Raw genomic sequence first — 13281 nt, 5'->3', positions numbered from 1 at the left:
TGAGTAGAGTTGTTTTTGTGGTCCGCAGCTCAGAGTGACCTGCACCTCACTTTTACACTTTTGACCTGGGTCATCAAATGGCTAACACGAATTCTTTAAAATGTCATGGGTATGATGTGCTATTTTTTTAAAATGCCTTTTTTTTTGAGGTAATATTGGCTTACAACAGTGTATGTGTGTGTATATATATATTCTTCACTGTGTGTATGTGTATGCGTGTATATATATATTCTTCTTATAAGAAGAATGTGGTACAGGTTCACACTTCTGAGAAATGTCACTTATTAAAGAGTATAAAATGTTTCTAATGAAACCGACTTGGGGTTAGAAACCAACACTTTGATTCTCCCAGTCACAAACCTCTCCGTTTGTTGCCCACTGATTGTCAATGATTCTGAACATTGTTAATGTTCAGGAAAAAATAAGGTGAATTTACAAAAGTCATATGAACTTTCGACAATGAGGTAATTTGGCAAAAATTCAGTGAAGGTGATAACAGCATATGCTTTGTTCTCTGCATAGTCTGCAACCCTCCTAACATAAAGCGATGAAGACAAGGGGTGTACGGAGGGGTGGACCTTGAGTCTTCCTGGTGACAAACTTTGAACCTAAGACCTGTGATGGAAACTCACCACCTGACCATAGCCACACTAACAACTAGCAACACCAGTGCAATGTGCTACAAAGTGGGAGGGGAGGATGCAAGGGCTCTTTGGGTATTTATACCTACTGCATCTATCCTAGTTCTGTGTTTTTTCCTATAGATTATTTGTGAAACAACCAATGAGAGCTCTGAGGTTGACAGTGGCAGCAGTGTTTGTGGTCAGGGGAAAGAAGCTTGGAGGGTAAGCAGATGTGCACTGGGGTCAGCAGAGAAGCCAACCCAGTGCAAAAGTGGGGCCAGTAAATGTGTCAAGTATTTCTCAGTAAGAACCATAAACACAATCTGAGAATGGTTCACTCCACCTTCTGAGTGGTTCAGACCACAGTATACTGTTTTGCACCCACAGGGAATGGAGTTGGAAGTTGCAGATTACTGACGAAGGCCTGCTGCTAACAGGAGTGCAGGCTGTGTCCAGAAGCCCTCACAAGGCACTCTCCCCTACAGACCCCAGTGTCTGCCTGACCATTGGCTGACTTACTTTCAAGCCCCAGTGCCTCACAAGCCACACCAGACACACTGAATAAGTAGTAACTGCTTAATTTGCCTATTTCTGGTACAATATTTCTGATCTTTTTAAAGAAATTTTTTTTAAAAGACAATAAAAATTTTAAGAGAAATGATTAAAAATGCCTGGCTTACACCTTCTCCCTCTGTCAATCAAGCCTGGCAGAACCCACACTTATACTAATGGCATCTCAGAGAGTACATTTTAGGAAGAGCAAACAACAAACAAATCATGCGATGACAACTCTGATTTTCTATATGTGTGATTCATTCATTTTGTGAATTTTCTGTGGCAATGGTGCTGTTTCACAGAACTGTAAAATCTTAGACATTTCTAAGGGAAAGGAAACTGAGAAATTACTGAGTATATCCCCCCATCTTTTGGTGAAGGGAACTGATTGCCTGGAAAGAAGAGTCTCCAGTCTGTTGGCCCCACCAAGCTTCCTGGGTGCCTCCTTGGCATCCTCTTTTAGGTTCAAGTTAGAGATTTCAATATTGAATTCTGGAGACAGTGTGGTAGTTACCTGCACCTAAGCCCTGCTGTGTTCTGCACTCCAAACTCAGAAGACTATTCATGGTGAACCCCATAGGGGTATGATCCTGCCACGCTCTAACAAATAGGGCTAGGTTCTGGTTAAAGGCGCCATATTTCCTCACTGATTTGATTTAGGTTATAGACTTCCAATTTCTGGTTCAATCAAAAGTAAAAGCTGCTTCTGATATTTTAAAGATTTTCAATTCTCTCAACCTACTGGTCAAGCAGTCAGGTTAATTTTACTTGAATAAGGAGCAGGACACATGTGCTTTAGGCATGGAAAGCTCTGCTGTCCATTCTTGTGACATAGCACACTTGTGACAAAAATAAACCTAATTAGAGACAGACCCCAAAGGTACTGAAAAAGAACTCAAATAATAACTGCAAATGCCTATAATATGTAAACACTTCTTTCTCACATTCACATGGATAACTGAGAGCTGCTGATGATAAAATCGGCTTTTTCACACCCCTCGTCCTGCATGGGAGTCTGTGACCCTCTCCTGAGCACACCACCCTGATGCTGGTGGAAGGTTGAATTATCTACAACCAAGGGCATAAACCATGCGGGGCCTTTGTGAGCACCAGGGAGCCAGTCCCCACACTGCTCGCCCCAGACTGGAGCCCCTGATACACCAGCAAGTGACTTAATGGCTCAGAAAACCAGTATTTTTAAACTGCAGTATTCTGCAGAGTTGTGACTACAAAATTTCTCTTTATCCAACATTTACCCTACTCTACCCCAAAGGAAACTGAAGCCTTTATACCAAATGGAAATGTGAGTAACTGCAAGGACAGGTGTTTCCTCACAAGGTACCTCCAGACAGGTTTCTACTGACTTTGGATTACATAAAAGTCTGGAGAGAAATCCTTTTCTAACTAGAGAAACTAGAGTATATTTGAAAGAGTCCTTTCTAGTACATGCAGGGAAGAACTCATGTGGAAAGGCTGCCATTTTTGACTCTCATACTGAGCAACTGTTAGATTTTAGGTTGCCAGGGGGCTGCTTCAGTATACCCACCCGAGGCTGCCCACCAAAAAAATGCAGCCCATACCTCCGGATGGCCACAGTGAGCGCCTCGGGGGAGCTGGCACAAGGACAGATGACCTCCGGCCGCAGGCCCTTACTCTGGAAGACATTGAGAAATGCATCGCAGGAAGAAATAGACCCTGGAGTGAAAGAGGGAATGATAATCAGACAGTGAAAGCAATGTGATTACAAATATCCCCCGATATAAAATACTTTGAGGTTAGGATTCAGGTACAAGTGGAGTTAAGCAGCATAGAAAGACTACTTCATTATTTACTACAATTGATCATTTCTGCACAATGAAAAAATGTACTATTCTCAACTTACACAATTCAATAGGTTAAAAAAAATGAAACTTTTTCTGACTGGGGAACTTCACTATACAACATCCCTGAGACTTGTTCATCCATTTTCAGTATTTCTGTATCAAAAAATGGATATATTTAAACTAAGTGAAGAAAACTTTCCTCTACATTAACTTGAATGACGTGAGTGGGTATAATTACCCACTAAACTAAACTATTTCCAAATAAAGGGTTACCTCTCTTTATGCAAGATATACTGGTCTGTAAAGTTATGGACAATCCAATTGTTTATTGAATAGTTCATCTTCTATGGAGTGATTTTTTTAAAGGGAGGTACTCATTTGTCAAATTAATAGTTATCTGTTTGCAATGCCACTTTTGTTTTTTCCTCCAATTTATGTGAGAATATACTTTTATATATTCTTTAAGAAAGGACATGATGCGTTAACTTACAAAAATATATGTTGTATGGCTTATAGATGTGATCAGAAACTTACATTCTTTCACTCTCTGCTTTACTCTTCTTTTAAAAATAAGCTAGTTGGGTTTTATTTCAACTGACTGAAATATTTTCTCAAGGGATATTAACAGTACTCTGTGAGCTACTAATTACTTTACCTTGGTGATTTTTGCTACAGGATTTGACAGTGAAACTGCATTAAAAATGACATATTTCCTGATCAATAAGTCTGCTATAGATGATAAAGTAATAATAGTTAATAGTTATTGAACACTTATTATATCCCAAGGAACTAACATAGAGATGACTTCACTTAGTTCCCATAAAATTAGATGATTTATGTACCATTTAACACCTAAAGTAAGAGAAGGATTTAAAAAAGTAAGTTAGTTGCCTACAGAAGCAGGGCTCAGCCCGAGACCATGCCTGCATACCCTGTTCTGCCATCACGGGGCTACAGCGAGTGAAGTTGCTTGGTTATTTTTAGACTTCTTAACTGAGGTAAAGACTAGAAAAAGAACAAGTGCGAGGAAGGAAACTGGGAACCGAGGACCTCTATTGCCTGCCTGCCTTCCATGTGACCAGCCCACAGTCACTTACAGGGGTTTGCGCCGTCGGCCACAATCAGCATCCGGAGAGAGGAGAGATTGATGTCTCTCTGATCCCTGTGTGCCACTAATGCCCAGTGCATGTCCCTGGATTTTACACAAGCCACCTTCGCTAAAAGAGAAGGAGAAGGAAAGTCAGCACAGTGATATTAACAAAAAGGGAGCTGTGGTGAGGAAGGGGCACCCAGGGGCACCCTGGAGACGCACCTTTGTACTGGCAGACCTTCTGAATCCAGGACAGAGGGTTCACCTTCATCAGCGAGTACGGGATGCTGATCACATGCATCATGTTCATGACACTCTGAAATCAAGGACACACAGATGAGTGAGGGCCAGTGAGACAAAGGGGGGGTGAACTGGCTGCGGGTGGTAGGAAGGGGCTCACCTCACTGCTAGGGCTCACAGGACAAATGGGTGGCTGATCTGGTACATTAGGGATAATCCTTGAAGAAGTCTCAGGGAATGTGACTTCCCAAAGTTATCTAGTCCTCTTGGCTCCTGCTTTTCAGACATAACTAAAACACTCAAGTCCAAGTTCTTTCCTTATAAAATCTTTAGTAGAATGACCACCATTTCTTTAATGGCCTCTCATAGTCTTGAAGCTTAATTTTCTCTAGTATATTGCATTTATTTTTATATCACAAATTAATATGGTTAAGTAAATGTTACACTGAGATGTCAAGGGGTAGCACAAAGTGTGTCTCAAGCACCCTCAGTGTCCCAGCTGGCTTTAATTGAATGCAAAGTGGAATGGCCAAAACAAAGTTTTAAAATAGATGGCTAGTCCCTACATACCCACAGGGAAGATTTACAAGCCTGTTTGGGTATCAGGCACAGCTGGTAAAGTTAAGGGATTACAGAATGGGAGCATGGGACAAACTCTCCCTGTCCTGTCTCTGCTGCCTCAGGGGCAGGTGAAGGGAGAGGGCATAGGCATTTTGGAGAGCGCTGGTCCAACTCAGAAGCTAAAGGGAAATACAAGATGGCCTTCCTGTGAGGAGTGACTCTGCAGCACATGACCTCTTGCCTGGGGCTTGCTCCCTATGCCACCTAGGGGTAAGAACACTTGCACCACATAGAAGATGCTGGAGAAGAGCATTGGTCCTCTAGCCAGGGAACCACTTCACTCTATAAGGAGGTAGCAAAAGAGAGACTTAAAAACTGGGGCATAATCTAGAGCAAGGGGGAGCAGACAAGTTGTACGGCAATGAGGTCTATGAAGAAGGGGCTTTGAAGATGACACTACCCAGCAGGTAGAAGGGCTAAGCACTCACTAAACATTGGGCCACATGATTCTCACTCAAGGTCATCAATCCCATTGGACAGAGGGGCAACAAGGGTGCAGAGTGACTTAGACACCCAGGTGCCCTGGGCTGGTGCAGGGGGCTTGCTGCAGCCAGAATGCTGCAGAGGGCAGGGCTGCAGTCCAGCCCAGTCCTTGGTCCTGGGGCCTTCCACCACACTAGCACACACTGAGTGTATCTCATCATCCACTGGAGTCCAGATGGCAGAAATGAACCGCAGTCATGAACCAAAAGTCAATGGGCCAGTCCAGACCCCAACCTTTGGTCTACATGATCTTGCCTGCTCTTGTTGAAATAAATTCTGGTTTATCAAGAAACAACAAATGCTACCTTCTGTATTTATATTCTTATCAGTCAGGTAAAAATTGCTAGAATTTTTTTACTTCTGAAAAGATATAAAGTTTCAGTATAAAGAACTATGAAAAAGATGGGTAAGTGAAAATGATCACATCTGAAACAGACATGGCAAGATTCTAAGTAGTTATTCTACACATATTTTTTAAATGCTAAATATACCTTAAACAATAAGTTTGTTTTTCTATTAAAAGTGCCTACAGCTTTGTTATATCCTCACTTATCTTGTGGCACTAATAAGGAGACATGCATTCCTCTATAATGCTTGCTGGATTTTATTAAGAGGAATCTGTTAAGTGCTTTCCCCTGTAGCATAATGGAACAGTGGATTCCCTAAGTATTAATAAACACTGTCTCACATAAAGGAAAAATAACACTGTCCTAGTCAAATCATATGTATGGGGAAAGTGACCCAAACACCAGCTGTTGATGACATTACTGTGAAATCTTAAATGCCAAAAGTGGGGAACACACACTGCATTTCCTCTGAGCCTGGAAAAGACTGCTCCAGGCAGCTGCAATGTCAATATTCAGTTCCAGGACTCAGGGAGTAGCTGCTAAAGCTTGGGGCTTGGGGGCTCACTGAGCTTCCAGAAATGACATCACTGCCAACAAGGATGACTTTTCCTTACAAGGCGGGAGGAAAGGGCTCTTCCAAGGACCTTGTGTAGAGACCACACTTTAATTCTGACTGTGCACGTCCAAATGTGAACAGGACACAGGGGAGCCACACTTACCGTCAGGATTCCATGCCAAAGTCCCACGTCTTTTTTGAAATCCAGCACATTCACAATTGTCTCAGCTGCACAAATGAAGAGTCAAAAGATTTTTACTTACGAAGCAGGCACAAAGGGCAAAGAAAATCCAACATCACATTGGGGGTGGTAATGGAAAATCATTTCACTTTATGTTGGTAGAAATTCTGCAGCCTCTAAACCCATTTTTAAATGCTGGAAAGTGTTTCCAAAGGAATCTTCAGACAGGTAGGTTGGCAGCAATAGCCCTTCATACCATCACTGAAAATGTGCTATGTCTTCTCTTTCATATACTTGTTTTCCTCCTCCCTGCCCTTTTATTTCTTTTTAAGAGTGAGTCTTTTCATTTCTGTCATGTGTTCTCCCAAGAGAGAGAAAGGCCAAGGATTTGGAGAAAGGAGGATCACCTCTGTACCACTGGAAGTCACAGGGGTATAAGGAGGAGGCAAGGAATTTGAAAGGACAGGATTTAAGTCCTGAGGAAGCTTTTTGTCCTTTCTCTTCCTCATTTAGGTTAACCCTTTGTCCTCCAGCATTCAGGAGAACCCCTAGGAGGTTAGGGATGGACCAGCTGAAGCCCCACTCCTGCAACCTCCTTCCCCTGCACTCCTAGTCCCTCCTCCTATTCCCTTTTCTTCCTCTCTGCTGTCCCTTTACACCAGCCTTTCTAGCACAAACATAAGTTCTTACTCTGCCCTGTTAAGTGTCATCTATATGCAGTTTTCTATATGCAGTCATCTATAGGAGTTTTCATCCATCTCAGAACATTCACAGGCTGAGGTTTAGGCTCCCCCTGTCCAGTTGGGGTTAGAGATGCAAACATTTATCAGCTACCTGGCCCCAGCTGCTGGTGCTCCAGAAAGGGATGTTATTATGTGTAGGTGCCCCAAGGCCTAAATTCTGAACCCAGTGGAAGCCCAGCCCCAAGTGCTGTGAAGCATGGGGTCTTACTGGTCAGAACCTGACCCTGTCTGGTTGTGAATGGATAGATGAAAGGGTAGGTGGATGACAGGTGGATGAACTGATGGTCGTACAGGAAGATGGACAGATAGAAGGCGAGATAGAGAATTGTGGACGCAGTGCTTTGCACACACAACGATGTGGGGGAGCATTTCAGTGAGCATGACAACCTATGGCAGGGGTATATGTGTGGATGAAATCTTTACACTCAATGTTTGGGAAATTTCAAGAGGAAATGTCATGGAAGCAGCTAAACCAAGGACAGAGTCACTTCTGGATCCTGAATTTCATAATGTGGGATGGGCTTGAAGGGACTGATGCATCACCTGTCAGAACCCTAGTTCAAGAAAGCACTGGGCAAGTTAAAAAAAAAAGAAAAAAGAAAAGGAATGTAAGAGTAGTTAAGGGCTCTAGAGGGGATGTCTCTGAAAATGGAGCTAAAACAAATGTGTGAAATGACAACTATGATGCATGGTGTGAGCCAGAGACACGATGGTGTGTTTAAAGCCATGCTGTCCATAGTGTGGCAGGTGAGCATGACAACCAGCTGCTCCCCACTGTGGTGGCCACCCTGGCTCAGTAACCTACTGCGAGAGATTATGAGTCAATTGGTACAGGTGGGTTGGAACATGGCATTTTTTAAAGATCCCCAAAAGATTCCAATGTGCAGCTTAGAAAGAACATCCATGGTACTAATGATCCATTATGGTCCAACTCTCCCCAGACTCACAGGTTGAACCCCTAGGCTGTGGTGTGGCTGTATTTGGAGTTTGGGTCAACAAGGATATTATAGGACAAATAAGGTTAAATGAGGTCATGGGTGTGGTGCTTGGGTCCAACAGAGCAGGTGTCTTCATAAGAGGGGGAAGAGATATGGTGTCAGGCTGCATGAGGATAGTGAAAAGGCGCCATCTGCCAGCCATTAACAGAGATCTCACCTCCAGGAACAGACCCTCAGGACACCTTGATCTTGGCCCTCCTGCCTCAGGAACTGAGTTATACTTGTCTGTTATTTAAGCCCCAGTCTGTGCTGTTATAGTGGTGAGAGGCAGATGACCCTGAATATACAACCCCACGGGTTAGCCAGGCTTTAGCTGAGATGGGTGCAAAGTCACACAGTTTCAAGGGAGAAGGTCACATTCCCTCCACTGGTGATGTGACTGAGTCTCCCAGGCCCTGGTTGTGGGGAGATCCCCTGTCCCTCATACCTTCTGTATAGCCACAGGCTTGAGTGAGGGCCTGGCAGTGGGTCAGCAGGGCAATCCTAGTGACGGTCACCCCCAGCACACTTCCATCCTTGCAGGTCTTGTACTGAAACGAGACAACACGCAGACCAGGGTAGGGGACCAGTCACCAGGCTCGTGTTTCTCAGCACTGGTCCCTGCGAGGCTGCAAGACCCTAAGTCTGGAGCTGTGTCACCATCCGAAACTGTTTCTCAGTTCCGGAGTGCAGCCAGACCCGGGGGCTTACCTCGATGTAAGCAGTGTCATTGTTTGCATCTTTAATATGTGGGAACCAATCTCGAGGAGGTTTGGAGAGATGTTTTGACTCTGTGACAAACCACAACAGCTTTGGCCAACCTTGGAAATAAAGACAAATAAGACAAATTCCTTTCAGTAAGCATTACCTAGAAGAGGTGTATAGAGTGACTTCTCCCACTTTATGCTTTACAACACCACCCGCTAGATGGAGACTGTGGCGTTTCCATTGCATTTCAGATGGTATCGACAGGAGTGAGCGAGCCCCGCCAGCCGTACATAGGCTGGTAACACAAGGGGTGTTATCCAAGACGGTATGTGCAGCTGTGTATTCAGCACATTCTTCCCCAGAGAAGAGTTGGCCTCCCAAGGGCCTGTGGCTGTGTGTACCTTTGAACTGTGGGATCTCCCCTGTTGGGCTTTTTGGCAGTCCTTTGTGGCAAGCATCGCTAGTCAAGGCCACAGTCACTCCACAGCTTCCAAGTAAGAATCCGATCTGTTGGCTCCCTGCATCCTAGGTGAGGGCAACAAAGAAAGAAGGGTCACAAAGTAGAGATAGTGGCTGCTTTCCCACAACATGGCCTTGCCCTCAGGTTCCCAGATGGATAGAATTTCCCAGCAGCTTGGGGCACAGACTGGCATCCTGAGGACTGGACTCAAAGCCAGGCTGCCACCTGCTAGCTGTAAAGTGCCCCTGAACAGAGCTCACTTAGCCTGTCTCCTCATCTGCACGAGGGGAATAAAGAGCAGAGCAGGGTCTCAGGCTATGTGAGGATGAACCAGATGCATCGGGGTAAAGCACTCAACACATAACCACGTGAGCTCGGTGGGCGGACCCATCACCAGGTTTCTGTGAGACTGTGATTGTGAGAAAGCTTACTGTCTAAGAGTCTAAGAAAACATCTCTGTACTTAACATACTATACCTGGTGCCCAGTTTCAAAACTACTAGTGCTAAGGCGTACGGAGCGCTTGATCACACTGGCTTGGGTACACCCAACACTCACTCTTAACCAGAGGAAGGAACCTGGCCCCTTCCCTCACCCAGAGTGTGACATGTCTCAAGAGGGCACATTCTCAGGCCACCACAGCATGACCAGCTCTGGGGAAGCAAGTGCTGATGTGGATTGAGGAATGTGGGTCTGAGAAGATGCTGCAGGACAAGGCTCCCCTTGGCTAGGGCAGGGAGTGAAAATACCCTGTTAGCTTTGCTGCTTATTAACCCAGCTCCCTGCAGAAGGCAGGCCAGCAGCAAGTCAGTTCAACTCTCTTTATTCTGCCGTCACATTAGCTATGATTCAGAAAACAAGACAGAAGCCTGAAGAAGCCAGGTTCTTAGAACTGCAGCATATGAATAGTAAACATCACCTCCTTCCTCCCATGGCATGCTGCCTGAGCAAGGAAAATGACATGCCTGCCGTGGACACGGTGCCCTGTTTCCTTCCGCTCTGCCTCCTTCCCCTCAATGACGGGTGCTGTCACCAGGTAAAATCAGTAGTAGCAACACTTCTAAGCTAAGCTTTTCAAGTGGGTACTCATACTTTCCTGATTGTAGATTTAAATCATCAGTGAAAATCTGTCTCTTTTCATGGCATTTTGTATGGCAAACCTGACGGGCACACACCACGCAGCCCGAGAGGGAGAGGAGGTCTGGCACTGGGCAGATGCAGGCACTGCTTTCTGGGGATAATTGTGGACTTTTCCTTTAAGCAGTATTTTTTCAAATAGAGTTATAATCAGCCACTTTCATGTGTATTTGGGTATCCCATCACCACACAATGAGAGGGGACAGTTTCTGAAACCAGGTTTCACTGGGGTGTGATTGTGTTGGAGGGTCTAGGAGTCTGCACATGGAATGACTTAGGTCCAAGCACCAGGCAGATGACTGTGACCTCACAGGGCTAGGACTGCGCTCTGACATTGGTCCTCTTTGAAACCTGCTGCCTCTGAACTCCCTCTTTCTAATGTCTGCATAGGATTTGATCCCTAAAATGAGAGAGACTCAGCCTTGGGAGACGCAGATTAAAAAAAAAAAACAAAAAACAAAAAAAACACCAAAAACATGAAGGAAAAGATCAGAGACCTTGTAGGAAGGAGCGTCTCCTCTTCATTTGGAAGATTCCTATTCAATTCTGCCCACCCTACCCCATGGGTGAAATGAGATCCTGTACCCACACAGATCCCTGAAGCTCGAAGCTTCTGGAGCCCAGAACCAGGGGCAGCACCTGAGCGCACACACTCTACAAATAACGCTGATGCCATGGCCTGTTTCTACACTAACCTGAGACAAGGACGTGTGACACCCATGCTGCTACAATCCACGTGGCTTCTAGACCCAGTCTCAGGAAGGCAGTGACTGCCTCCCTGTGTCTGATGAGCAGCCGACTCAGGGCACAGCCTTCCACCTCAGGGAGCATGAGGATGAGACCCTCGTGGCTCCCTTTTCTCCGTGCTTCTCCCCAGGACTAAGCACCTCTCGGGCCTGCAGGTTCTTGCTGAAAGGTGGCAGCTTGCAGGGGTGCTCCCCTGAATGCTGGGTTGTCGAGGACTACTGGGCACAAAACTTCACTCATGGCTTTCTTGCTGCCTATGAAAACCTAGACCACACTCGAGTGGAAATTTCTCAGTTTTTGTAATATGTGAAGAGCACACCAATTATGTCACTTCCTAGAAAACCCCTTCCCTGTGTCTCTGACAAGTGACTCCTCAGCATCGAATGGGCCAGTGTGGACACATTGCCTATCATTGTCCACCCCAGTCTGTCCTTGGGGCCCAGCCAGAAAGCATCAATCACACACAAAAAGAGGATTCTCTCTCCACATGAAATGAGTTCATGAAAAGTCTGTCATGAACTCATTTTAGATTCGTGACCTCCAAACTACTAGTAGGTGTTTACCCAATTTTGTTCCTGTGTACTTAAATTGTGCGCGTGCGCTCGCGCTCGCGCGCTCTCTCTCTCTCTCCCCCTCCAGGGTGTTTTAAATGAATCCCACGTGGGGCACATCCTTTCCCCCTCCCCCTCTTCAGCTAGGCAGATTTCACCCTACTCCTACCACCCTCCAGGTCTACAAGGTCCCTCTACTCAGATTTCCTATCAAAAGGTGATCCTGAGGAGAATCATATCACCGTTCACACACAATTGTAAATACCTGGCAAGACAGAGAAGCTACTGCTTCCAAAGAGATTTCATTTTAACAGGAATTTGAAACCCTTTATTAAAGCAAATAGGTTGTGTGAAGGAAAGGAAAGGAAAGAATATCCCAGCAGGAAAGCAAATGTCCCTGAGGCCAGGCTCCTGAGGAGACCAGGCCCCAGTGGGCTCCACGCCTGTGGCCCAAGAGCCATATCTTCTCTGTTCCTACTGCGCTTAGAATACAGACAATTCAACCCCTGTCCTGAGGTTGTAATACTGTTTTGCTGTCATACTCATGCCCGCAGCACAGCCTGTGTCTCAGCTGACAGCTGGTCTTACCGATGTCCATCTCCTGGGTGGGGGGGGGGGGGGGGGAGGAGCGGGGAGGGCTCCAGGCACCTTTCAGATCTGCTGTGACAACACCGACTTGGCAGTGACATGTGGATGCCCTCCCTTGCCTTCCCTGCTCCCTGGCTCAAGTATCACAGGAATGTGGATTTCTCCTACTCTGTTCTCTTAAAGAAAAAGTTTTCTCCTCTCACCCCAGGAATTGAAACAGAGAATAAACAAACATGACATGAGGGACATTAAGTAATATCAGGATTTGGAAAATGTGCTTTTCATGGGGCCCTCTGTTTTAAAACAAGTCTAGGGGCACAGAACTGATAGAAGAAATACCACAGGCCTCCTCATCTATGCTTTTCTACACATCTTGCCCCATTTTGAATTGCACCTGACCAAACAGATTCTTTAACCTAAAGAAATATTCTCAAGGGAAAAGACATGACATTTTGAAGTCAGAGAGTCTGAGGGTGACACACAGCTTCTGCTCACCTGAGAACTTTGTCAGCAAAGTCATCTCACGGTCCTGTCTCCCCATCAGGAAATGTTCCCGGGGGAGAAACAGCCAGACCCTCGGCCAGTCCCCTGCTGGGTTTCTGGTCCCATGATGCAGGGTACCAGAAGGAGGGTACTGAGTGGGCTTGGGAGGTGAGACACCTGGTAGGTAACAGCTTGGGACCCTCAGGCGGGTGGGCAGATGGCCCTGACAGCACCGATGGGAGAACTGGCCTTGTGGCAGGACTCAAGTTCTCCCCAACGGGCCTGGGTGGCAGAGCTCATGTAGCTTCCGCAGCCACCATGCAAAGCCACAGCAGACAGAATCCAGCACAACACCTCCCTCCCTCCAGC

General features: G+C 45.7%; 1 protein-coding gene across 2 annotated transcripts in view; it reads right to left on the bottom strand.

Annotated features, from left to right (window-relative positions):
• Nucleotides 1–13281, bottom strand: part of DIP2C (disco interacting protein 2 homolog C) — a gene marked incomplete at both ends in the record, with an annotated part of 341031 nt that overhangs the window by 79449 nt on the left and 248301 nt on the right. For both annotated transcript variants that reach the window (XM_084253747.1, XM_084253748.1), the window contains 7 exons: nt 2759–2873; nt 4099–4218; nt 4314–4407; nt 6502–6566; nt 8688–8790; nt 8951–9060; nt 9349–9472. In XM_084253747.1, coding sequence (XP_084109873.1) covers nt 2759–2873; nt 4099–4218; nt 4314–4407; nt 6502–6566; nt 8688–8790; nt 8951–9060; nt 9349–9472 — 731 coding nt within the window. The remainder of the gene's footprint in view (nt 1–2758; nt 2874–4098; nt 4219–4313; nt 4408–6501; nt 6567–8687; nt 8791–8950; nt 9061–9348; nt 9473–13281) is intronic.

The sequence above is a fragment of the Talpa europaea genome (assembly GCF_964194135.1).
Source record: "Talpa europaea genome assembly, chromosome: 14".
Classification (NCBI taxonomy): Eukaryota; Metazoa; Chordata; class Mammalia; order Eulipotyphla; family Talpidae; genus Talpa; species Talpa europaea.
Note: the sequence above shows the minus strand (reverse complement) of the source record. Positions and strands in the feature narration are given on the sequence as shown.